At 41.8% G+C, this 27,505-nt stretch overlaps 1 protein-coding gene across 1 annotated transcript in view; it reads right to left on the bottom strand.

The window, feature by feature from the left end:
- FAF1 (Fas associated factor 1) overlaps positions 1-22,226 on the bottom strand; it is a 179,767-nt gene extending 157,541 nt beyond the window's left edge. Inside the window, exons 1-2 of the mRNA XM_067301226.1 lie at positions 22,113-22,226; positions 4,293-4,361 (exon numbers count right to left, since the gene is read on the bottom strand). Coding sequence (XP_067157327.1) covers positions 4,293-4,361; positions 22,113-22,157 — 114 coding nt within the window. The 5' untranslated portion in view covers positions 22,158-22,226. The remainder of the gene's footprint in view (positions 1-4,292; positions 4,362-22,112) is intronic.
- Positions 22,227-27,505: the final 5,279 nt, after the last annotated feature.

Raw genomic sequence — 27,505 nt, forward strand, 5'->3', positions numbered from 1 at the left:
ACCAAACATTTATGTGGACAGTTTCCTATATCACTTCAAACAACTACAGATGTGATTTGAAAGCCATAAAAGACACAGAGCTAGGAAAGATTTATCTGATTTATTTAGCTCCAGGTGGAAGATAAAACAATAGCAGTTTACATCAGCCTAAGCGTCCTAGGCAGATGCAAAAACATAACATCTGAAGATTTCTAATTTAGGGGGAAATGAAACTTTAAAAATTCAAAAATTGCAAGCTGATGCTTCAGTTCTAAATTGAAAAGAAGAAAGAATTCAGACGCATTTTTAGTAAAAAACATAAGTGACCATTAGAACAACTAAACTAAGAAAGGAGTTCCTTAACCTTCACTCATGTGTTTTTGTTTAAAGCTAAGACAACGTCCAAAAGATTCAAAACAGAACACCACTCACTGAAGTAACAGGTAAAAATAATATTCCTGATAGCAGGAAATGCTGGGTGACATTTTAACTCTTGATATTAACACCTACTAACAAGGCTGGGGGGGGATTTAAAAAAAAAAAAAAAAAAAAAGAGTGTGAAGAAAAGAAGAATAGGAATACTGCATCAGGGCAAACAAATAAATCCTCAAAAAAATCTACATGAAAACATAATCCTTACAGTACAACATTAGAAAAAGAGAGGGTCACTGCATACACATGCTTAGGCTATTTAGGAGGTGGGCAGTAATTCAAAGGTGCAGAACCTGTCTGAAAGAGAAACTAGTAGCCACAGTGATTGACATTTAGAAAGAAAAAAAAAAAAAAAACAAAACACACACTCTAGCTCATATACCTATGCAAAATTCAAGATAAAAGCAGACAAACCAGAATTGTCTCTACTAAGAAGATTTAATCTCATACACTAATTTTTTAACCTCTGAAGTCATTAAAAATATATATATATAGTATATATAGATAGATATAGGTATCCTTATATAAATATATACGGATACTAATAGTAATCAACATAGAACCTAAAATAGAGGTAGTTTTCTTTATTTTGAGGAAATTAAGATTTCTTTCACTTGCTTTGTAAAGTATATAACCTCTGTTGCCTTTGCACTGTCTTTCTTGACCTTCTTGTACTTGTTCTTGTGCTTTTTTTCTTGACCTATATTAGTGAGTACTTCATTATTTTTGTTTTGGGATCCTTCTGCTTTCAACCTCACCAGGACTACTTGTTCGCTGTTGTTTTGGCTGAAGTCCCGGAGAAATAACAACTCCCTTGAGAACAGCCGCACAGAATTCAAGAAGAAACAGGTGCTCATGGGAGTATTCAACCTGGTTTCCTAACATAGCCACACATAGCTCTCGACTATTTTCCAAACACTAAAATGGAACTGAGATACGGACAGCCTAAATGAAGAGCAAGAAAGCAACCCGTTCTGAGACAAGAACTTCCTTAGCTTATGCTTCCTTGCCTTTTTTTCCCTTCTTCTTTCCCCCCACCCCTCCTTAATGCTGCAGAAGTGTCCCAGAACTTAGGTTGACATCCTAACAGGACTTGCTTGGCTTTCTACTTAGTATTTCCCCAAACATCTCACTAAGCTTTCCTGATCAAATACAGAGCTCTGAATTTACTTAAAAAAATAAAAATAAAAAAAAATTAAAAATCCACATTTGAAAAATGGAATCCACATTAAATAAAAAACAACTATATGACAGGGTAGGACATTCTCCTTCTCACTTAGGACAGCAAAACCACTGAAAGAATGGGTTGAATTCTTTTTAGACAATGATAAATTTGTCACAAAAATACTGATCATCCCCAACCTATGCATTCAGGTCACATTTATCAAAAACTTTATGCTTGATATCGACTGACAAAACTAAAAGTGCAATAAGAGAAGACAGTCATGTTCATGTTCCCATTTACCTAACACATTGGTGGTCAAAGGATGATAGAGGAACCATTACCAAAATCATCACTACCTTCTTCATGATTTGTGAATCAAATACTACACACTTTCTTTGTTTTCCTTACAAAGCCCAAAAAATGAAATGTTTTCTTTGGAATTTGAATGAAATACTTAGTACCAAGCAAAAGGAATTTTTTAATTTTTCAGCTGAGTTAAAATACTGTAAGATATTTTGGTTCAATCTAAACCAAGCCTTACCTCCAATTTCTTGGCACTGAATCTGTACTTGAATACCGAATCAAAGGAGGAAGAAAAAAAAAGAAAAAAAAAAAGAAAAAAGGACCTATGAAATAAGCCCCTCTGAAAAAAAGACCACAGACCAGGGATAATTCCTATATTACAATTTTATTTTACAATTTTTTAAGGAAAAAATACCCCTACATTTCTCAAAAGTCATGAGCCTTTCTTCCATGTGCTATTTTGACTTTTGAAATGCTAAAATCCCTTGCCTAACAATGAGATATTTGATTTTCTCTCAAGCTACTGACTTCTTTTCTTACATTTTGCCTTCAGATTTCTTTTGTCTTCTCTCCTCTTCCTTCACTCTTTTGCTTCTAATTATCTATTAGATTAGCATAGTTTGGTTTTCACTCATTTTCTGTTTTCATAAGACTGCTCTTAATAAAAAGCAGCCAGTGTCCTATTCATGACAGAATCATAGGGCATCTTCTTCACTTTTACTCTCCTTTATTTAAATATATATACAACTTAACATTTCCTTTTTATAGATACTACCCTCATTCACCTTCTGTATAGTTTCAAGAACCACGCACTCTCCTGAAGTACCTCCTATATACCCAGTTTTCTTCCCTTTCTTACGTTATATATGCCACTTTCAAGCTCACATTAAGGGTCAGTACTCCTTTTCTCACTGTATTCTACTTCTAAATAATTGTTAGTTCTCATAGCTTCAAATACTTTATTCTTCTTTTCTGCTCATTCTGCAGTCTCAGAAAAATATATATATTAAAAACAACCCTCCTTAGCTGTTCTTGCTATTCTTCACCACAGTTCTCTCAGTCAACCTCTTTTGTGAGCATTTATTGTAGAGTATGTTTTACAATTTACGAATCCCCAGTACCATATTGAACTGATTTAACACTTTGTATTGAGCGCCTTACAATCTGAAGGGAATACATGAGACTATGTATGCTTGCCTTCACATACGTGAATGAAACAAACACTAACTTTCAAAACAGTAGACACACTGTCACAACAATCTATTATGAGAAAAGATGTTTTTAATTGCGCCAATCTGTCAACATACATTTGGGTTTCTCTGCTCAAAGACATAGATGATATGTACTACCTCATTCTTGCTCATACTGTGACATGTTGCAAAATAAAGACTTGGAGTACTTTGGCCAACATTCATTTTAAACACAAAGTTTCAAGTGTTTGAAGCACATAGTGTTTGTTTACAAATCATTACAATATTACAATTTTTAAGGTCACTTCACCTTCATCTTTATGCCTTAAAACAAATACAATATTTATTCTAACAAACTCAGTTTAAAAACCCACTACCTCTGTGATATTCAGGTTTGAAGTATTAAAATGGAGCCAACTAATCAATACTCTGGAAGCACAACATGACAGATGGTTGAAATTGTATGCAGACTCAATTTGGGATCATCTTTCTTTTTTTTTTTTTTTAATAAGTTCCTGATTATTTGGATTGGTGCAGAGATCAGTCATTTTGAAGGGAAAAAAGGAGGAGGAAGTCAAAGGTATTAACATTTACAGGAAGAGGACTTGGTTTTAAGTTAAGTTTGTTCTATTGTACTTTTCTTAAGGTGTAAAAAAAAAAAAAAAAAAAAAAAAGAATTAATGGTTTCTTTATTCATCTTGATAATCCCAGGCAGAGAGTTCCACTTAATACAAATAAGACTGTTTTGCTTGTTACCTTGCTTTCCCACTATATGTCTGCATATTGAGCCTTGTTATAAACAAGATAAGCATAAGAAAGACTGAAGAAATTGGTTTACTTTTCATTTATCCACAGGCACCCAAACCCTCAAAAATTTGTATAGACACAAAATGTCTTTTAAAAATGCCTCCCTTAATTACTCTACATATAAAACTATGCATAGAACTAACTGACAAGGAAACTAAACACAGTATGAAACATTGATTTGTTTCTTTAAATCAAAAAGGCACGAAGAGAATCAGAGTATACCAGGGTATTACAAATCAGCACTATGTTACTCGGCAACGAGGCTTTAACAGACAAGAAATAGTTTGCCCATAACTTGCTTGCCCCAGCCATAAGACATGCCCAGATCTGAAATAAAGACAATAGCTGTCTCAGCAAGATGGCCCGTCACTGTTAGATGAAGTTGATCTATGAAGTCATTTTCTTAGAATACTTACCACTAAATCCCAGTTATTTTGTTCAAGCAACGTTATAGCTTCGTCAATATTTTCAATACCAGTACAGGCCTAAAACAAAAAAGAAGCAATAAACAGAATTAAAAGTGTTGATCTAAATCAGAATATTAATGCTTAAAATTTAATTAATTCCAGCAGCATGACAGGAAAGGTATAGGTCTTTCATTTCTGTTAGAAGAGGGTAAGCCAGAAATCAGATTTCCAGTTTTAAACATCAGACTCCTGGATGCAATGCCCTATTCCACCAGAGAATTTTTGTGAAACCTTGAGGAAGACACTTAGGAAGCAAAACAAAATCGTTATCTGTAAAATTAGGACAACAAGGTTGTTCCACAAAGGTTTTTTGAGAATTTTACATTCAAAATTAAGAAGCACTCATACTACCTTGAAAGGGACCACTTAAATACTTAAAATGCTAAGTTTGAGATGGCTGAAATATTTTGCGGAAAATGAGAAACACTTTGAAGAAACTCTGCTGCTTCCACCACCATTTTACACCTCCCCGCTCTCTCCGGGTGTTACACAGGGCAGCATAAGACGCGAAGAAGAGCGCAAGCGCGACTTTCTAATCTACGCGAGTGCCAACTGACTACTGCAAACACAAATGAGCACCCTTGTAAAGCTATTTAAAATGAAGACTATATAATGAACCATTTAAAGTGTTTTTCTTTTAGTTCAAATGTTTGCACACTGCTCTGGCCCTACACTTTGCCTTTACCCAGCTTAAGAAATCTAACACAAGAGCATTTTTAAAGTAGTGATAACATCCAACAAAATGGTATTGTCAATTTAGATTAATTCCAACTGCAAGAGAGCATCCCTACTCAACCGAAACCTTCATCCAGCATCCTGCTTGCTTTTTTTGATACCCATATCTTTTCATCTATTCAACTTTAACAGGCAGAGCATTGCTCCTCATTTTGCCACTTAGTTGCTACCATTCGCATTGAAGGATATCAGATACACTTCACCAGATGGGAAAAATGGATACAGTTAAGTTTCTTTCTGGAACTGATCTTTGGTCACAGTCAAAGCTTTGCTCTGTATTCAAAAACACAATACGAGTTCAGACTTTTACAAGATCTGAAGCATGATCATGTTCCTTTTGTTCCACCACAAAGCTATATAAAAAGAAAGTTTAGTTCATATAAAACTACATAAAAGCCATCAAACTTTTTAACAGTAATAACACAGAGCTAGATAGCAGCAAACAGATAAGTTTTCTCGACTCCAAAGACATTTTGTTGTGTTTTTCCTTCATGTTATAAAGGAGAAAAAGAGGGAAGAGACAGAAAGAGACATACTTTTTACCACCTCACTCCACTCTAAAAATAAAAAAGCTGACAGGTCATACATTTTCCATGATGTGTCTCAATTTTTCTCCCAATTTAAAATAACAAGTGTAAGAAACATGAAGTAGAAATGGAAATCACAAAGAACTTCAAAGTCAATTCCCTCTTCCTAAACTCTACGCTGAAGTTTTCCCCACTCACAAAGCATTACGTGCACTATGTCTAGACAAAATACACTGGTCTGGAGGACCGTGAGCGGTCACAGGACGACACTTTAGAGGTTTTGCCTGTGGAGGGTAGGCAGCTGTTGGTCCATAAGGCTGTCATGGCCACACTGATTCTCTCTGGAACACAACAAAATTTCTTCCTTTGCTCAGCATGCTGTGTTAATATAGAATTTCACCCACTTTGCGTCTGGAGTGTTAAAAAGAGGTAAAGGAAAATATATTCATTTTTCTTTAGAGATACCACTTTGCCTTCTCTTCTGTTATTTATTTTGGGCAGTTGCTTCTGAAGTTAAAAGTGAGACAATACTTTAACGCACTCCCTAGCAAATCAAAAGCTTATATTTTTATGGCAGGAAAGACTGAGCAGTGCAGAGCATGAGCCTGCCATTTTTGAAGTTACAGTAGGATTCATTCTATCATTAAACTGCAATGGAGACGGTGGCTTTGACAAACAGACACAGAGAGAGACTGTACTTGAAAGCATGGCTGCTTCTACTTCTGCCTTTGCTCAGGACAGCATTTTAAAGTCTGTCTCTTTTAGATTACACTAAAAAATTAGGCCAATTTTTCAAGGTGAAATTCAGGAACCAAATTATTATTTGGCAATGAATGAATTCTGCAACCACAAATTCTATTAAGTCCCAGATGCAGACAGACTCCTACTATGACTGTTCACATCAACTGGTTTTGAATATTTATAATCTGCTGGAAGCACAGATCACTGAACTTTGCTTTATGGTTCTGTTCATTTACATTAACACAACTTGTCCTTTTCCCTTACCATGAAAAGCATGTAGCTTATCCTAAAAAAAGAGATGCTTTCAAATATAAGTTGTTGTTTATGATAAGTGGAATTTACACTGAAACAGATTTTAGAAAGCTCATAGCCTACCTCCTCGCTCACACAGTTGTATCAAGTGACAAGGAAAGGCTACAAAGAAGCCAAAGAGTGACCTTGCGGAGAGAAAGCACAGAAGATATTCCTCTAGGAGATATGGGACAGGAGTGAAGATGTGAAAGTTTCTCTTTGATAAAAGCTACACATTAGGATCCAGTGGAATTGGCAGACTTGCCTAAGCCTGCTAGCTCACTCTCCTGAACTCCAGTACAAGATAAGAATTAATAAAGTTTTTTTCTGAGATCTCATATGGGGAGTCTTTCAAGTTGGAAGGAGGTTGCTAAAACAACTCAAAAGGCCTATAAACCCTTGTTTGGCCAGAAGAGATTTGGCAGTTTCCTACATGTTGCTCAAAGACTTATTTTATTTAAGACTCCTGTTTTTTGACCTGCTTACTTTGAAGAGGCCTCATGAGAGATTAAGATGAGGGAAAGACAGTGAACAGTTCAGAAGCTGTGTATATATCCTCCCAGTGCAGCTTCTCACAGTGATTAAAACAAAACAAAACAAAAAAAGTAGGGAAAAAAGGTGTAAGGCAAAAAGTTATAACTTCAGTGATAACAGATTCCTTCCCAGATATAAAGCAGATGTAGATAGAGTACGGTACTAATCATCAGTATGACATTGATCTGCTGGAAAGCACCTCTGCGGAGAGGGACCTGGGAGTGCTGGTGCACAAGTTGACCATGAGGCAGCAATGTGCCCTTGTGGCCAAGAAGGCCAGTGGTATCCTGGGGTGCATCAGGAAGAGTGTTGCCAGCAGGTCGAGGGAGTTGATTCTCCCCCTCTACTCAGCCCTGGTGAGGCCCCATCTGGAGTACTGCGTCCAGTTCTGGGCTCCCCAGTACAAGAGGGATGTGGCACTACTGGAGCAAGTCCAGCGAAGGGCTACAAAGATGATTAGGGGACTGGAGCATCTCTCTCATGAGGAAAGACTGAGAGAGCTGGGCCTGTTTAGCCTGGAGAAGAGAAAGCTGAGAGGGGATCTTATTAACGTGTACAAGTATCTGAAGGGAGGGTGTCAAGAGGATGGAGCCAGACTCTTCCCAGCGGTGCCCAACAATAGGACGGGAGGCAACGGACACAAACTGAAACACAGGAAATTCCATCTGAACATGAGAAAAACTTCTTCACTGTGAGGGTGACAGAGCACTGGAACAGGTTGCCCAGAGAGGTTGTGGAGTCTCCTTCTCTGGAGATATTCAAAAGCTGTCTGGACACAATCCTGCACAATGTGCTCTAGGTGACCCTGCTTGAGAAGGGGGGTTGGACTAGATGATCTCCAGAGGTCTCTTCCAACCGCAACCATTCCGATTATGTGATATGCTTCCTGACATACAGAAGCAAGCCAGCAAATATCTAGACTCCCTGCCCATTATAAAGCAGAAACAAAGCTCATGAGCACTACCACAGGGAAAAGAAAACAAGAATGAGAAAAAGAATGTATATACAATAATTAAGCCATTTGTAGTTTAAATTCATTTTTTAAAGTACAACTCTTTGCTATAATATCTGAATTTATGTCATCTACTGACATATTAAATAGCTACAGTAAGTACTCATACAAAATTATAATAAAAACTTTACAATTTGATGAAAACTATTAAAAATGTATTATCTACAATGAATATTTTCTAAAGTGAGTATAACATGTAAACAACTGGATTGTCTTAAATCACAAGTCCATGAAGGTTTTACTAATTCATCACCAAAAAAAAGTTTCCTACCACACTTTTTGTTTAAATAGTTTCTTCAGTGGAAAACACTAGATGTTCAGCACTTGAAAGCTGAACTACCTTCTGAGGAACCAAAAAGATATTGACAACTTTGCGGAATACATTTTACTCCGAAAAAGCTTTAAGAGTGACAGCTTGAGGTTCTATTTACAATTAAGTGAAATACACTTAAAAGCTGGTTATCATAGAAACAAAAAGTTACTATTTGTAATTTATCAGCCCTGTAAGCTCTACGCAACCTTTTTAAAAATTGACCTTGTTTAAAAATTGTGCACGCCTCCTCCAACAAGAATTTCACATTAAAGTGTTGTTCTTAATTCTGGGCTGTACAGATGACAGATGAGGAGAGGATACCTGGAATTCAGGGCTCACATACAGGTTTTAGCCGCCCAACTCTTCCATATCACCTCTGCAGTTCAGCTGACTTGCAACTGTCCCTACGCACTCTTGCCCTTATCGACCAGTTCAGCTCAGCTTAGCATAAGAGCACACAGTGAAAGGAGCAACCTCATCCCAGTGGAGGCAGCGTAATTAAGCAAACTAATTCATTTGTATGCCTGCATCCTTCATAAATCATTTTGTTGGTGATTTACAACCTAAAATAGAATCCTACTCATTCCATCTTAGCAATGCAGAGCCATTAGGGTAACAGGAATGGACAGCTGTAAACTAAAATTTTCAATATACAGGGAAAGCAGTTTTGTTGAATAACCTTGCACCATTTTTACAGTCGCTTTTTGGCAACTAGCAAAAATAGTCAAAACATTTCTGAACGACAGCAGTGAATGAACAAACATTACCTATCAATGTAGCAACAAAACAGACATTTTGTTTAAGATTTTCCTCAATATGCTGTTAATGTCATAGCTGTAGCAGACTAAGACTTCAGAATAATATTTCAACATGAAGAAGGAGAACCGATTTGGATACTACAAACTGTCACATACAAATCCCTGCCTCAAATCATGATCCATCACTGGTCTAAGCATAAATAAAATAATAAAACCAATCTAAAAGTTCATTTCCTTTTAAGTGTATATCATACAAGACAAACACACACACAAAAAGTGGTTTGCACCTCATTTACTTTCTCCAAGAAAGTAAGCATTCAGGGTAGCTCCAGGTCTGTCAAAGACTTCTGGAGCAGTAGGGTAGTCACACAACCACCTGGTCTACTCAGGCCCTCATTTTCTTTAGGGAAACAAGTAGGTTCTAGGAGCAGCAAAACTAATGAAGCCTGGTTTGTGAGGGGTTTGTGTCTCACCCCTAATTGCAAGTGCTGATTTAAGCTTTTCCTATGGCTGGAATATTTATAAGGGCTTCTTTCTTAATGGACTTCTTTCCATGTTACCTGGCTCTATTTTCATGAAATTTAGAAAAATGTGATTGGTATGAGTCCACAGGCTCAAAAGCTACTGGTGAGGAGACAGGGGCGCCATAATCATATATACTTCACTTCTTTAGGAAGGCAGATTGAAAAAACAGGGGGATTGCTTCTTTAAGATGCACAAAAGATACAAGAAAGCATGATATTTTGCTCATTTTCATGCCTTCCATTACACCCAGGCAAGAAACAACACCCCCAAAACCTGAAAAAAAGTTAATTTTGCAGAAACAGAAAAATCTTTTAAAATATAGGGAAGTAGATGAGCTCTGAAGAAACAGAGACATCTTTGTTATTAAGCAAGTAAGGTGATACTACCTTAGAAGGCTTTTTTGAATCGCAGAGTTGACTGATTTTTATTTGAATTTATTTTCATAAGAGATCTATTTACTAGAAGGCCTTAAATATTTTAGAAGACAATTCTTTCTAGTATACTCCTAACTCTTGATTTAAGCACCAATCAGCAGATCACATTCATCTAAGACATCACACTTAGAGAAGCAAATCACCACAGTAGAGGCAAAACCTTCAAGGCTTACTGGTTTGTAAACCACCTTTACACATCAAAAAGAAACCAAAGAATTTTTTTGAAGGACAAAGGGGAAGAAAAGGTAGGAGTTCCTTCTCTTCCTCCTCTCTGGATTTTCTCTAAATACAAGATAACGTTTTGCGCTTCACAGCAGCAACAGCACTTTCTTTAAAGACTGTTTTCAGACCACACAAGAGGAAAATGAATGTGAGGATGAGTGAACTATTGGACTGAACTGACTGCATAAGATCAGATTCCAAAGATAAAATTACCGAATGTTAAAATAATTTTCTTAGCATCCTGCTTTTCCAGGCCAGCTAAGTGTACACATTGTCCAGATTTAGATTTGCATACAGTGAGATTTCACAGCTCTTCACTTTTTTTGGTAGCTTTACAGATTAACCAACACCCTAGTCAGATACTGTTGGAGAGCTTACCCTTGGAAAGCTCTACATCTGTCCGTTAGGGGTCTTTTTAGTTAACTGACACAGTAACCTTTATCACTGTTATACAGAAACAGTAAGTAGCTATTGAGGAAATAATTCAATAGAAGAAAAGCTGCAGGGCAGACAGAATTCAAGACACTTAAGATGAACCTAGGAGATGCTTCCAGAAAGCTGTAGTGCAGGACGGTAGACTTGCTCTTCTAAATCACTCGCAGGGTGGTCTGACCCTGGCAGCCGTAACAGCTGGATTTGGATTTTGAGACCCTCTGTGACCCCCAGCCCAACAGCAAAGGCTTCAGCCTACCTCCACATCACAGGAAAGCAGCTGACTTCCCCATCTGGCAGCAGCTGCCGTTAAAATGCTCCCTCCTGCACCTGCCGCAGAGATCCAGGCAGTTGTTACGCAGGGAAGCTGGACGGGACAACTGCTGCGCCCGACACAGAGAAGCGGGCTGTTACTTCTCCTGCAGAAGCTGGGAAAGCAACAAACAGCTGCTGCTGACTCAAATACCGAGACAGGCGCCCGCTGCCCTGCTGGATAGCGGGTAGCAGTTGTTGCACAGAAGCTGGGAGCCTAGAAGAATTTTGCAGAACAGGTTCTGGCCCATGAAAACCATGTGGGTAGATGTCACTGAATTTCACAGTGCATTGCTCTCTCTCCTGTAGAAGTCAACTGGAAAAAAAAAGCTCATTTGCACCCAACTAGTTTCCACAGGCACTTTGCAGTTAACATCCTCAGCTAGAACCTCCTGCAGTAATCCAGAAGAGATGGAAATACAGGTACCATACTTAGTCCATTAAATAAAAAGGATAAAATTGGAGCCATAGCTTCAAGTACCCAGAGCAGCAACAAACGTGGACATCTGATCTGCAGGGCAGAATCATAACAGTTGTCAACTACAGACTTGCTCCTCACACTAACATCACATTCATCTGTCTCAGGATAAGATTAAGCTAATGTCATTCAATCTGATGCCTATTCCTCAAATACTGAAACAGCTGATACAGACTCTCCTGTGCTGGATGAAAAAGGGGAAAGAGCTTTCAGTCATGAGCATTTTGTTTCCACTGTAGCCCAGTGCATCTTTTTAATATTTTTATAAAACTACAGTGTCCCAAGAAAAAAAACACATTAAAGCACTACAAGATTCAACAGGTGAGAACAGATGGGAAGAAAAGCTTTCATTCATTCCTTGAGATCTCCCAACAAAAAACTCGGAAAGCCAGTGTAATGCATCTTCATCCACTGCAACTGCACAAGCAGTAGTTTATGAAATGTTTAGTTTTAAAGTTACCTGATAAGTTTTATTATTAGATACAGCAATGCAACTGGAGCTATCTCTATTCCATAATGATATATGAGTTTTAAACAGAAATTGAAAACACTGGCAGAGAACAAATATTGTTAAAACAGATTCACTATCCCTTCAGTAACTCACTCATCAAAAGACAGGAGAGACCAAGAGCATGAAAAACTCTTTTTGAGCACAGACCATAAAACTGTTCAGAAAGTTGGCAGAATTCTCAGTCTTGAGGTCAGCAGCTTGAATAACTCATAGCTGTTTTTAATAACACAGAGGATATTTCTTATATTTCACATGCTACCACCTTACATACTTCTCCTCCAAAATAACCAAAATTTAGTTTGCCATTTTATCTGTTCCTTCAATCGCAGCAAGACAGTTCAGTTCACAGACACACTTCGGCTTCCTATCAGGTTCTGCCTAAGTTCAAAGATAGAGAGTCTAGAACCTCTCTGGGCAGCTTGTTCCAGTGTTAGACCACCTTCACTAGGAAGAATCTTTTTATTATCTCTAACTAATATATCATGTCTTTTTTTGGACTAGAGGGACCAAAACTGAACACAGCACTCCTGGTAGTAGTGGTCTCACTAGTACCGAATAAAAGGGAAAACTAATTCCTCAGTTTCCTGGCTAAGCTCTTACTAACGCACCCCAGCATGCAGCTATTACCAGATTTAGGTTCCATGTATATATAACTCCTCTCTCGCCCAAAAAGAGATTCAGCATATTCAGACACTGAGAACAGAGACTTTTTTGGTACCTCAGCATCTCTCATCCCAAAGTCCCATTGGCCTCAGGACAACCTTCACTGACTGCAGCACCACCTACATACGGGCTCCTCTTTGGTATTTCCTGTAATTCCAACCTTGCAACCACCCTACTGACGCAGTAAGACTATTCTTATTTTGACTCATCTGTGGTTATTAGATTTACTTTTACTTCTTTCTGTTTTAGACAAACATTAAAAAAAAAAAAAGAAAAGAAAAAACCCAGGCATATCAACTGAGACACAAACTGAAAGGTCACCTACTACAAGCATCGAAACAAAGAGATAAGAATGCTTCTCTGTTTTTACAAACTCGGAAGACCATCTGGTAACAATTAAGCAGACTCACCAGCTGTTCATTTAACAAGAACAAATTAGTACACTTACCAGTATCAGAAATCTCAGAAGGATTTAGGTATACATGCCAGGCTAAAGTTTTGCCCAGTGCATTTCAACGCCCACCCCCAACTATTCACAAACTTCATCACTGTACTATCTGAACACCACCTTAAACAAAACTCTCAAGCGAGGAAGCACTAGCTCCATTTTACAGAAGGATCAGGGAGCAACAAAATAAATAATGGTATTTTTGAAGGTCACACAGAATATTTCTACCTACTAGTTTAGAAGCAGATGAGAGTGGACTTTGCCCATGCTCTGAGATGACTTATGAACAAAGCAAGCAGGGTACAAAGTCTAAACTAGTAGTGTGAAGCTCTAACCACTTCGTAGCAGAGCTAGCTAACTTGGCACCACACTAACCACTTTCAGATGGTTTCCAATCCACTCTGGACACTCTCAAGACTCTGGAGCAAATTCTGCTTCCAGAATACCACAAAGGCACATCCCTAGGAAGTTCACGAGCTGAGCCAAGACATGAACTCTAGTTTCCCAAGTCCCATTTTAATATTCAAGCATTTAAGCCACATGTTCTCTGCACTACATTCAGTTTGAGCACTGCTCTTGGTATTAAAAAGCAAAACAAAACAAAAGTTAGTGCCCATTAATTAGTTCTCTGGACTACTAAACCTGCCTGCCTTTCCAGACAAGTCTGATTTCTGTACCATGAGAATTAGTAGAAATTCTAATAAAGTATATAAGTTAGCATGCACATGAATACATATAGCGTACTGAGAAAAAGGCAACACTGCTTTCATAGAGCAGACTCACATATCACAAAGCTATTCAGTCCTATGAAGGACTCAGTCAGCTGAAGAACTCAAGACCTACTCAAACTGATACAGTTTATTTTCAAAAGTCTTACAACAAATTCCAGCATCAGATTCTTAAAGTGTTGACTTCCAGAAACAAGGATGGGTTAATCCATTCAGATCCCGTTTCTTACGGTTCTTTCCTAAGGCTCGGCCACTAGCCACTGCTGGAGATTAGACACTAGGCAAGCTGGCTCCTTGATCCGAGCTGATATGGCAGCTCTGATATTTGCTCACACAAACAACCTGACCTTTAAAAAAAATAGAGATGACTCAGCTTCAGAGTTCTTGTCTTTACAAATTGTTTCCTGCCATAGGTAAAATATGAAATCTATATAAAATAACTCTGAAGGGCTAATGTATTCTGGTTTAGTTTAAAAACACCTCTTACTTCAATAAAGCTGAAGTTTGTATCTTTTGAAATTGTTACTGCTCCCACAGAACGAAGACCTGCTCAACCAGTCAGGCATAGAGGACCAGCAGATGATTACTCTGACAGAACAAATAACATATAATCCATGTATTAGGGCTCTGGTTTCTTCCTCGAGTAGTTTGTTTTTACAATTACACATTAACCTAGTCAACTCTAAAAAATGGGCTTAATTAATAGGTATCAATCCAGCCAGCGAGCACGTCATTTCCTTTTATCCAAATGATGAAGGACAAGTAAAATGCTAGGTATTTCCCCAGACTTTTTAGTCTAGTTCTTATAGTAGTTAAAAGAAAGGACTCATTTAATGGCTACCCCACAAATGCACAAACTCATGCACTCAGTAGAAAAATAGAAAATCCTATCAAAGATATGCCAAATAGATCCTCTAATAAGCTATTAACTCTTACTCCTAGTAGAAAAAAACACATGAAAATCAGGCATGCAATGGTAACTGAACCATACATCCAGATATTGAGGGAGGAATCTAATCTCTTCAGACTTTCCAGCAGAAATGCAAGATTTTTAAGATGAGAGATTCTCAGTACCTCTTAAGACATACAGCACCTCACTCCCATTCTCATCGTCTCCTTTTCTACCCCTCCTTACATACAGAAATGTGAACTCAGAAGATGTGTTTACTGTAAATGATCCTTGCTTTCCAAGAAATATTGGCTAGACATCTTCGTTTCTATTTTACAAATAATTCTCACATTTTCTTGCAATGAAAGTGTATCCTAACCTCTAGGGGTAGTTATAATCACACTGAAGAAGCTTAAAAAAATAAAAAAAAAAAATTAGTAATATAGCCAGTATTAGTTGTCATGGCATTTAAAAAAGGATCCCATAGCTACCACTTCTCAATCTATTTCAGCAGCCTACTAACCCAAATACCTGTATGAATGGGCTGATGGAAATGGTGACATGAGTACTGTGATGTAAAGAGTCTTTTCAAGGTAATTGAATGAGAACACCACAAACCTCCTTCTAAAGATGAATCAGTGCTCAAGTGGTAAATTATTTAGATTTAACACCAAGTCTATAACGCACACAAACCACATAGTATCCTCTTTCATCTCCATCAATGTCAGATAATATTTCTAATTAGATATCTATCATTATACAAAAAAAAATTAGCTGGCTTTTCCATGAACAGTTAGTGTTGTTACACTGCAATATCAAGGAAAAATCCAAACTATCATGTTTCTAAATGGACATCATTCTTAGTCCAGTTTCTTATTCCTGATTCGGGAATTCACCTCACATTTTATTTAAAGGACAGAAGGGTGACAAATAAACCAGACTAGGTTTGTGCTGATGAACACGAGCTTTGGAATTACAGCTGAATCTAAAAGTATCTAAACATTAAACTGTTGATCCTTCAAAAATATACAAAGAACAAAAGCTAATACAAGCAAAGGGCTTAGAAGCAGGCAACAACAATCAAAATAAACAAACTGAAACGCACTAAGTATACAACATGCTTTTATCGTGCCTCTTGATGCTTCACCCACGGCCAGTTGTAGCACACAAAACCAATTGTTTTGCAAACCAAGAAGCCCAGCTACCAGTTCCAAAGCAGCTATTGACTGTGTAATGCACAAAATTGTAAGTGATAAAAAGCAATAGGGATTAGAGGAAATGCACAAAGTGTAAAATAAGTTACCTCACAGGTATGCGCTTCAATATCCTAGGGTGTCATAAGGTCCCCATTTTTATACTAAAAAACAGTATGTTCCAGATAAATTAGGTTTGTTTGTTTTTTTTAATGTATCCCTCTAATGAGTGAAAAATTATTTTTCCAGCTTTCACCAATTTTTCCCCACATTATTTCACAGGTCTGTTCCCTTCCTAAGGGCTACAGGCTCTTCTCAAGAATAAACTTCCCTAAAAAAAATTATCCCTATTTCAAAAGTTAGCTAAGGATATAGTAACCTAATCCACAAAAAAAGAAGAAGAAAAAAAAAAAGAGTCAGGTGAAGCAGTGTTGAGCATCTTGGCCCCTATTAGAAACTCAGCAGAGTCCGCCTTTACCTAATGATATTCAGTATGAGAGGAAAAAATAACCTGTCTCTCCCAAACCCTGATTTCTAGCCTAGAGCACTGACTTCCCCTCCACCTACCATGGGGAGGGAGGCAGAGCTTAGCCCACCCGCTTGCTCTGGGAGCTTCTGCTGCACAGAATTCCACAGAGAGGACAGACAAAAGAATCCTGACAGGGTTTGGCATGAGCAAGATGTTGAGTTTATAAAGCTCAGACAGATCTCAGCACATAGGAAAACAGGTATTTAGGCGCTGAGGCAGTCCGTCTGATGAAAACACAGGCCTTCAAGAACTTTAAACCTAAGTCTGAGGACACTCTCCAAAGCTTTGACCGGGTGTCTTTTCAGCGCCTCCCTTGTGCTGAGGAGCTAGTTCTAAAAGAGTTCCCAAACCCTTCCGAGAAAGTCTGCAGAGAAATCAAGAACAGTCCTTTTTGCTCCAACGCCTTAATGACAAGGCAACAACAAATTTTCTATCAGAAAATAAAGGAAATCAATTTTGCTACAAATTTAAAAATCTTAGGGGATAGTTTTCCTTCACTAGTGAGTGGTTGGAACAGACTTTCCAGACCCCAACATAAAAACAGTCCAGAGCAACAGCCAGGTGTACTGAACTCAAATTATTCTTCTTTCAGAATACTGCTGTATCCACCTACCTTTTTCACCCCTAAATTTTCATATGGGCAATAATTTAAAAGTGACAGAGAAACTAAATCCTTGTGTCAACACACACAGAAGAAAGCAATGCCCTCTTAGCAGCCTGCCCTCAAAAACATGTAATACATATGTAAATTCTGCATGTAGACTGTTATAAAGTGAAAACAGCGTGCATAATAGAGAGAGTCTTATACGGGGCTGAAGACGACATGCTTTTCATAACCACCAAAAAGATACTTAAAAAAATATATCATCAGTTATTCAACAGCACTGTTAACTTCTTAGTGAAACTGTAAAAGATTCTCCAGTTCCTTTAATTCAAACTATTAGTTTCTAGAAAAGCTAAAATTGTAGTTAACTCTTTATATATATATTTATTTATTTATGCTGGTATATCAGTGTCATGATCAACAATTCTATAACTTAAAACATGATTATCTAGCATGCTTTCCCACCTTTTTGTAACTGATGGCAATGATGTTCCTCTTTCTGAATTCCTCCTTGCTCCTCCCACAAACCTTTGGTTTTATGAGAAAAATTGACACAAAGCTGAAGCTTGAAAAAGAATGATTTTTATATACACGTATGTATGTGAATCATACCAAAGCACTGTATTTGTCTATTCCCAACCCCCCAAAAATGTAAATAATAATAATAATAAAATAAAACCTTTCACAACAACTTTCTTTGCTCCATGAATACATATAGAAGAAGAAAACTACTGGAGATTTGCTGTTTCGGTGAAAGCAAGGATTTGAGTTTCACCATTCCACTCTGAAGTCTTCCTACCCAAACCACATCTTGAGCTACTTATTTATTTGGTCAATGGAGATTTTTTGTGGACTTCACACTTTTCATCTGAAGCTTTGTGTGCTAGATGATCTTGTAATATGGATACCCAATAGCTTGTAACTCCTACAATATTCCGCGTCTTTGGCCCATTCTACATCTAGGATTTGCTGCAAGGATAGCCACATTGTATGACCAAAGTTGTCCTATATGTGGGCATACCAGCAAAAAAATATATTTTTTGCTAATTTCAGTCCCTATCCTAAATGAAACTGTAAAAAATAAATAAAATAAAGTTGCTCATATATGTAAAAACACTTCTGCCAACACTCAAAAATTGTTTTTCATTCCTGAACAGTTTAACTATGCCAATTTACCCAAGTTCAATTAAACTAAAGTGTGCTATTAAGAGAGAAAAAAAAAGTTAAAAATTTTTTTCTTTACATTTAAAAGTTGACTAATATACTCTGAAAGCGACTCTTTTGAAACCACAAGTTTGACAGAGTTATGAATATGGACTGATTTCCAAACATAAGTACCTGAAAGTGGGCGCATATGGGTCAGAGTATTTATAAAACGACATCTGTGCCATGAACTCCTCATCTAGTTCAAATACTTCTATTTTTCACAACAGGCTACCTTGAGAGCCAGGAATGAGAAGGGATCACCACAAATATAATCCCAAACTGTACAGCCAAAGTACCGGACTAAAATTTTTTTTAAATAAAGTTCCTACAGAAAAACATAGAATAGCAGTAAATGATAGTACATATCAGTGCCTTTTATTAATAAAGTACTTTTTTAATGCAACTGTAAACCTTTAATTAAACTGCCAACTCTCTGGCAAGGATTGGCTTTTATTCTGCAGGTACATAGTGCCTACTACAGCAGCACAACAGTTTTGACTGGAATGTCTGAAGTTTATTATTTGTATCATGCAACAGCCTGGGTATCCCACCAGAGAAGGATGGACATTTTTCATTAAACATGATAAACAAAAGAAGAGCAGAGATGTTAACAAAAATTGTTAGAAATAATATTTTCGTATTTCTCGTGTGATTTCAGGTAGGTTGCTGCATTATTCTTTTACCAATTGACATACAATTGCCTTTTTAAAGAAGTTATGCTGCAAACACAAGGTGCTTTTTTTCCTGCATAGCTTTTCCTACATGCCAATGACACTTTGTGGAGAACTTCTGAATTGCATTTAGGAAGACAGTTAAAACTTGTTTATGTGCTTAGCTCCACTACTTTACCTACTTCCACTAAAAACAATCAGACTACTCAGGTATAAAGCTAAGCTTCTGCTTAAACTCTCCTCAGTGAAAACCTAAGAGGGGAAAGTTAGACAGGTTGCTTTTACAGCCTACACGCATGAATACACACTTTATACTCCCAGAGTAGCATACAGTAACCTCATTAAAAAAAGGAGAAGGAAGGAAAATAATTATAACCCATACAGAACAAGCTTAAATTGTTTTGAAACACATTAAGAAAAAGTAATTTTAATAGATGACTTACTGTGTTTTACTCTATACTTAAAGTCTTTAATAAAGTGATCTGATATTTTATATATATGTATATATATTTAAACTAAATATTTTCTCTTTAATATCTTAGAATGCAGAAGTAACTTGTTACAACCACCAGAGTTAAAAGGAAAATCCAAATGCTAGCATACAAGATCCTGTTCCTGTTGAAAACAATGGCAGAATACCTACCAATTTTGAAAAGTACAAAATAAGTCCATGAATGCTTCATAAAAGCATCAAACATTAGTATAATTATGACCACTGGAAAATTTCTGTTGGGCAAGAAAGCCATTTCAAATTTAAAAAGCTTAGAGACCACTGTTCTATCCCTCTTAAAAGTAACTTGAGAAAGGCTAGCGTGAAATGGTGATGGAAGTTTCCCTCCCAGGTTCATTCAACAAAGATTACCTGAACAAAACCACAAAGAGTTGCTTTTAAAGTTCCCAATATATATAACATCCTTCAACAAATACCTCACACAAACATCAAAGATGGCAGTAGAACTCCGAGAAATATATTTATTAATTAAAAGATACAGAAAATATAACAGGAAGAAAAGCATACAGAATTTCTTTGCAGATAATGGTTCATGTTCCCTTTTAAATTCTTGGTGAATGAGCTGTAAATTCCATCAAGTATTTAAAATGTCCCAAATCCTTCACTATTTTGTAACATTAAAGGTACAGGGGATCTAAAAAATGACTGACATTGTCCTTTACTAATCTAAAGCTTTAACAGAATCACAGTTGACAATTCAGCATTTCAGAATGAAGAGAAGAGAGAAGTTTGAGAATTTTAAAAAGGGAGAGTGAAATATAAAGACAAAGTTGGCTACTGAAATACAAGAGGAAAAGTAAGAGAAGTGTTTTGGGTTTTATATATAAAAGCATTGTTAAACGATAACAATTCTTCCTGGGTCCTGATTCAGACACTTTTTGTCATCCTTGATCTGCAACCGATATCTGTAAGTTTGCAATAATACTTGCTTGTCTTCACAGTACCAGTCACTGCAGTTGCTCTTACACCTTTACCCACTGGTTTCAAAAACCCAAGATCAGAAATACCGCAGAATTGCAAAACAGTATTGACACAAGAAACTTGAAAAGCAGATACAGACTAAAAACTATTTTAAAATCTAATAAGGTTTACCAGCCAGCCATCACCCTAATGGGGTGGTCTTGGGTTCCTGAATGTGAATCTTTTCATCTATTTCACTTAGTTACATGTGATTCCATAAAAGTCCATCTCCAGTAGCACGAGTGTTGAATTGTGGTCCCAATTTCCTTTTCTACAGTGTATTGTTACTGGAAGAACTCCTTTATGCAATCCCAGCCCTAGAACTGAGACATTACTCTCCACACACGCAGGATTATCTCCAAACACAAAACAATAAGGGTTGGTTATAGAAATATTTGCTAAGCATTTTAATAAATGTGTCATATATTCAGATACAGAAAGGGAAAACATTTCCCTGTTATCAGCTGGCAACTCCACGTGTTATGTCAGTAAGAGCTCAGACACCTTTTGCAAAAGATGAATTATGTAATGTACACTGTCACATTACCTGCAATTCCTGAGAAACATTCTTGTTAAACACACAGAATGAATGGTGACGTTTCTTTTTTTTTTTTTTTTTAAACTAAACAAGATATAACTTTTGAAAAGGCTGTTAGCTGGGGAAGTATGTACTGGCATAGGTTTATAACTTGATCCAAGAATATGCAGGAACCTATCCATGCAAGACCAACCACTGCAAATGGACAAAGCTTAAGAAAAGATTCAGATTTTAAAGCAAACATTAAAAAGATATACGCAAATATAATCTGCTACTCTTCCAAGCTGCTTTTGGCACTCCCCACCATTTCAAAATCAGGTATCTTCCACTTGTTTGCTTACTTGCTCTTGAGAAAACAATATAAAAAACAAGCAACATTAAGAAGAATATATTGAGCAGATTAACCAAGTTTCTGAAGGCATGCTTCTCATTGCTTTCATTTAGAGAGAGATTTTATTCTGGGAATAAGATTAAAGAGCTTGAGGTTAGTTTATAGTCTAAATGTCCCTGTGTAGGGAGGAGGAAAGGCAAGCAACATCTTTTAAGGGGTTATTCTTTCTTTCCGCAAACAGAGGTTGTTATCTGGAATGGGGAGGGAAGAGTTTTTCCACCATTACAACAGTCACAGGTGGAAGCAACCATGAAGTTAGTGCTGATGTTGTGATGGATACAGCTCTGCTCAGCATTAATCTTTAGTACCCGCAAGCAACTTATCACAAGCAGCGGGACAAGCTGTGAGCAGAGAGGAGCTTTGCGCCCTCCCTGCCGCTTGCCTCTTCCAAGGGGAAGCTGCACCGGCTGCCCCGGGCCCGGGCGGTTGCAGGGGGCCGGGGCAACAGCAGAGCTGAGGAAAACGCCTATTTGGGGGTTTCTTCCCTGTTAAGACCGGGGCCCCGGGGGCAGAGCGGCGCCCCAGGCCGAGGAGGGGCCGCGGCGCGGCCGCCAGGCCCGGGGGCCGCGGGGGCAGGCGGCAGCCAGGCGGGGGGCGGCGGGGCGAGCGTTACCTGGAAGTCGGCCAGGATCATCTCCCGGTCCATGTTGGACGCCATGGCGGCCGGGCGCCTCCCGGCTCCGCTCGGCTCCGCGCCGCGCACCGGCGGCCGCCGCCGGCGAGCAGGGGCAGGGGCAGGGCGGGCAGCTAGGAGCGCATCGAGGCGGCGGCGGCGGCGGCGGTGGGGCTCCGGGGCTGCCCCGCCGGGGGGGGCTGCTGCAGCGGCGGGCGGGCGGGCGGTGAGGGCAGGGGCAGGGGCCGGCGCCGGGGCGCGGGCGGCGCTGCCGGCGCTGCCTCAGCTGCTGGCCCGGAGAGGAGGAGGCAGCGCCGCTTCCTCCCCGCCTGCCCAACGCCTGTCGCACATTTTGCCTGTCATTGAGGTCGCAAAGAGGCGCTTTGCGGCTGACACGTGACCAGCCTCCTGTCAAGCGCTCGCGAAGCCGGGCGGGGGGCGGGGCCGCGCCTTTCCGGCAGCGCGCGCGCCGGCGGCGGCCGCCGCTGCTCTGTGGGAGCGGGCCCCCCTCCAGCCCCCCCCCCCGCGCCCGCGCAGGCCCGTCCCGGGCGGCCCCCGGCAACGCCCCCCCCCCCCGGAGGTGGAGGCGCGGGGGGGTTAAACGTCGTCGTCGTCCCCCCGGGGGGCGGTGACAGCGCCTTGGCGCTACCCCGGGCCGCGGCGCCCCCGGCGGCCAGCGCCTGCCCCGGGCCCGGCGCCCCGGCAGCGCTCTGCCGCCGGGCTGCGGCCTAACGGCGCGGCGGCGGCGGCGAGGGGCAGCGGCGGGCCGGGGCCGGGGCCGGGGCCGGGCCCGCCGGGGCGGGAGCGGGGCGGCCGGGGACTCGGCGGCGTCCGCCGGCGGCGCGGTTTGCACTTGCTCTGACACACAACTTCCTGCGAAACCTCCTTTTTTTATGACCGCCCCGGGGCGGGGGGGGGGGGGCGCACACGCTTCGGGGGCGGCTCCGCGAAACGGAGAGTTTCGCCCTCTCCGCGCCTCCCTCCCGCAGAGCCCGGGCCGTTTGGCAGGTTCCCGCCCCGGCGGCGCCCTCGGCTGCCGCTGCAGCGCTGCCCGGTGCCGGGGCGCCGCGTAGCTGCGCTCCGGGCGGCTTAGGAAATCCGCGCAGCCCCGGCAGCGGGAAGCGGCGGGTTTTAAGGCTGCCCCCGGCACCGGCTGCCGCTCGCCCGCCCCCTCACCGCTGGCGCTGAGCGCAAACACTCGCGCTTTCGGACACCAATTTGCTAATTAGCCCAACATGTTTTGTTCAGCCCTTTGTGCGTGTCCTGTGGGTGTCCCAGTTACCTAAGGTCACCAAGAGATTAAGCACCTTTCCTCTTTGGAAAGCTAAGGGAGCTACATCATGGTATGTTCCCTGCGAATCAAGATATTTTCCCGTTTTTAATAAAACGTAGTCCTTTATTGTTTTTTTTCTATTCGCGTTCCTGAGGTTTATACACAAGTTTTTCAGGCTGTGTGCTTCCTGCTGGCTACTGTAATTATAGTAACAGGACTGACAAATAAAAGGGAGAACTGCGGGAGAAAGAAAGCACAACTGCACATCACAACAGATTCCATTGGAAAAAGGGAGCGTGACTTGGGGAGAAACAGCAAATAAACACCGCATGCAAGTTACAAACATGTAGATGGGTACAAAAATGTTAAATCGTAGCTTCAAGCCAGTCCATTTCCCCCAAAAGAATGCTTTAGGTATGGAATTACTTAAAGCTCTTGTTTCTGAATGCTATTGAGGACTGTGATCTTCACGATGCCTTCGGGTTGTTTCTTGTGGCTGGATAATCATTCCGAATTTCAAGGTGGATTAAAGCTATACTAAAACTCCACTATTGATGCAAAGCCAGATAAATTGGATATTATATTGTATCGTATTCCTGCGTTAGTTTATGTTGGCAAGGTTTTGCAAGAGACCTTTATCACCCGCTCATGTTAGCTTAACAATTCGAGTTTCCCCCCACCGAATATATGGATGACAAAATAATGGCTTTCACACCTGCTTTTTCAGTTTGATGTTACGTACAATTCGGTAATATGTACAAGGTATGGTGCAATGCCAGCCACAGCCTATACTAAATTACAAACAAATCCACCCACACATTACTAGAGAGTAAGTATCATAAAGGCTGAAAAGCAAGTTTTATAAATTGGATTAAAGCCAATTAATTCCTGGCACGAATTTAAACTAAAGCTATGTTGTCAAGGTTAGTTACATAGTGTTCACGTCTATTAAAGTCACATTTTAAATTATAATATGTATATTAGATCAAAAAAAGGAAGCAATTGATACACAATGTGAAGAAAAGGTGAAAAGTTAACATACTCTACATCACAGGAAGTTCACGTTGAAGTCAAAGCGAAAGTTTCTATTATTCTTTTCACAACTCATAACTTCGATATACTCCTCTATGTCTTTTTTCTCCTGCAAGTATTACAAAATTATAGCAGGGCCAGGTGGATACTTGCAGACCTGACTCATGGCAATGTCCGGTGGTAATATCTCCCTGCAGAAGGTGCTTCGGCTGCTGATTTTGATTCTGACTGAGACAACACTTTCTGTTTTATGAGGGGTATCTTTATGATTGTTGAAAGGAAATGACTATAATCATTATGCTTCTTTCTGAAAAGATTTCTAAAGGACATCAGAAACAAGTATGATGAAGGATGTTTGATGGCATTTTCTGGCTGGGCAATTTTACTTGCAGAAGGCCTGCAGCATCCCAGCTATAGTTTAGTTAATTATTTTTGTTATGTGACATGATTAACGGAAGAGAGATGCTTCCTTTTTAACTGTAAAACAAAAAAAAATAGTAGAATAGTGTTGCAAGACTTGTAGGTCTAATTCTGCACTAAATTAGCAACAGGTAAAACCACCAAAACATGTAGATTTTAGGCATTGATTAGTCACGAAATAGGTCATTTAAAAGCCGACTGAGTTAATATTCTAAGTATTGCATATTAATTCCTTCCTCATGCAAAAAACAACTATATTTAAATGTATATATATTTATATATACTTATATTTCTAGAATTAACTTCGAGGGAAGTTATAATTCGTATTTTTGTTTACAGAAGTTTAGCAGTATTGCTTGTGACCAAGAATTACCATAATAAGGCCCTTAAAGTGCTTTTTTTCCTTTCTTTATTTCTTTTTTGCGTGTGATGGGAACTTGATAATTTGAGCACAGCTGGATTCTCTGCTTCTTGTGTAGCCAGGTCATTACTTTTTCCCATGACTTTTTCCACAAACAAGGGGGTAAAAGTCAGCACAGGAAAATGTGATTGCGAAGCAGCAAGCAACCGAAGCTTACAGGAGAGTCAGACGCATAAGTAATACCTACTGCTAACTTCCTTTAACTGCTTAGATTGCAGGCTGATCCCTGTAAAACTGGTTATGTCTCTCGCAGTAGTAACTGTAAATCAGGCCCTCGACACGTGCTGTCTCTGCCTTGATGTCCGTGGCAGGTTTCTGGGACGGAACTAGGGTGGTGTTTTATGAGCTGATATTATTGTCAAACAGGTTCCCTCCCTGAATTGGCTCATACATGTTTACATTCAAACCAACTTTTCCGTGGTGTCTACACGGACGGCTACAACTGACAGATTACGTATGCTGCCTGGGGAGCCGTGACACTGAAGCCGCAGGGTAACTCGCCTCCCAGGCTGGCAACTACTGCAGAATGCAGCTTTTCCGAGGTGCCCTGAAACTTAAAGCAATTCAGCAAGTAAAGCAGTTTAAAGCATTAAATGATGTTAGTCAGAGCGGTAATAAAATCTCCATACTGTACCGTCGTTACTTGTTTTCCCTTTGAAGCAGTGAATCCCTCACGTCCTCCTTGTAGTTATGTGCCTTTTCCCCTCAAAATGGCCCTTTCAGATTAACCAAGAACACCAGAAACACGGACAGCAAAGGTTTCTGCTCTGGATTCTCGCCTCCCACAGCTACCATGACTTGACATTGGCCCTTCATCCGCGACCTTGCCTCGGGGCAGCAGCGCCAGCACCGCCGCAGGACCGGACCCTGCGCGGGCAGCCGCCGCCCCGGGGCCCGGGGCCGCTGCGGGCAGGGGGCAGCGGCGGGCGCGGAGCCCGCGGGACCCCGGCGCGGTGCCGCCGGGCGCGGGGGAGCGGCGGGGCGCGCTGCCCGCGGGGGCTCGGCCCTCCGCGCTGGCGCAGCGGCTCCGGGCGCTCGGGCGCCGCCGCTTTAGGCCTCGGCAGCGGAGCCGCTGAACCAGCGACCTGGCGGCGGCGGCGGCGGCGGCGGCGGCGGGCACGTCCCTGCCCGGGCCGCCAAGCCGGGGGAGCCCCGCACGGCGCGGGCGCCGCCGCCGCCCGGCGCGCAGCGTGCGCGGGGCCGGGGCCGGGGCCGGGGCCTGCGCGGCGGGGCCGGGCGAGGGGCGGGCGCCGAGCAGGCCTTCCTGCCCGCCCGCCCGCCCGCCGGCCGCGCCGCAACTCCGCCGCGCCTCCTTAAATCTCTGCCGTTAAAATGTGGGCGGGTGTTTCAACTCAAAAAGCGCTCAAATTTTTTTTCTTTTCAAAAAAAGCTGATGAGGTTAAAAAAAAAGGGGGAAAGGAAAAAAAAAAAAAGAAACCGGCTTCGTGTCCGTAGGAAACAGAAGTAGCGATTGTTTGTGCTTAAAAAAGGGGGAGCGCAAAGTCGCGGGCGGAGGCAGCGATTGCGGACCGGCAAGTGCAGCTTTATTTTGCAAAGTTAAGGAAAAGGAAAGCCGCCGCTGTCACTGCGCGCCGGAGGCTGCGAGCCGCGGGGCCGGCGGCGGCGCAGCTGGTCGGCGGTGCCGCGCTGCTCCGCGGGCTGCGGCTGCCCCGGCGCAGCCTCTGCCCTCCGGGCGCTCCCGGGAGCCGGTCCGCCGCCGCCGCCGCCGCGCCCGCCGCCCGCCCGCCCCGCTCCCTTCCTCGGCGCGGCCGGCGCGCTCGGGACGGCGGCAGCGAGGGAGGCACCGCGACGCCGGGGAGCGCCGAGCCGCCGAGCGGAGCGCCGAGCGCCGGCCGCCGGGCCCGGCCGCGCCGCGGACACGGCCCCGAGCCGGCGGCGCCGCGGCGGCTCCGCGCCCTGAGCGCGGGCGGCGGCATGTGGCCGCCGCTGCGCCGCCGCCGCCGCCAGGCCGCCGCCGCCCGCCGCCCCGCCGCCCTCCTGGATGCGCCGGAGCCGCCGCCGCCCGCCGCCACCGCTGCCGCCGCCGCCGCGCCCGCCCGCTGCTCCCGGGCTCCGCCAGGACGCGGGATCGACGCTGCTGCGGGAAGCGAGAGGCGCCGGCGCCGGCGCCCCGAGGGAGCGAGCGCCGCGGCCGGCCCTGCCGCCGCCGCCACCCGCCGCCCCGCGCCGCCCGCCCGCCCGCCCGCCCCGGAGGCGGCTGCGCCGGTGAGAGGCGGCAGCCGCCGG

Source organism: Apteryx mantelli, chromosome 8 (genome assembly GCF_036417845.1).
Source record: "Apteryx mantelli isolate bAptMan1 chromosome 8, bAptMan1.hap1, whole genome shotgun sequence".
Taxonomy (NCBI): Eukaryota; Metazoa; Chordata; class Aves; order Apterygiformes; family Apterygidae; genus Apteryx; species Apteryx mantelli.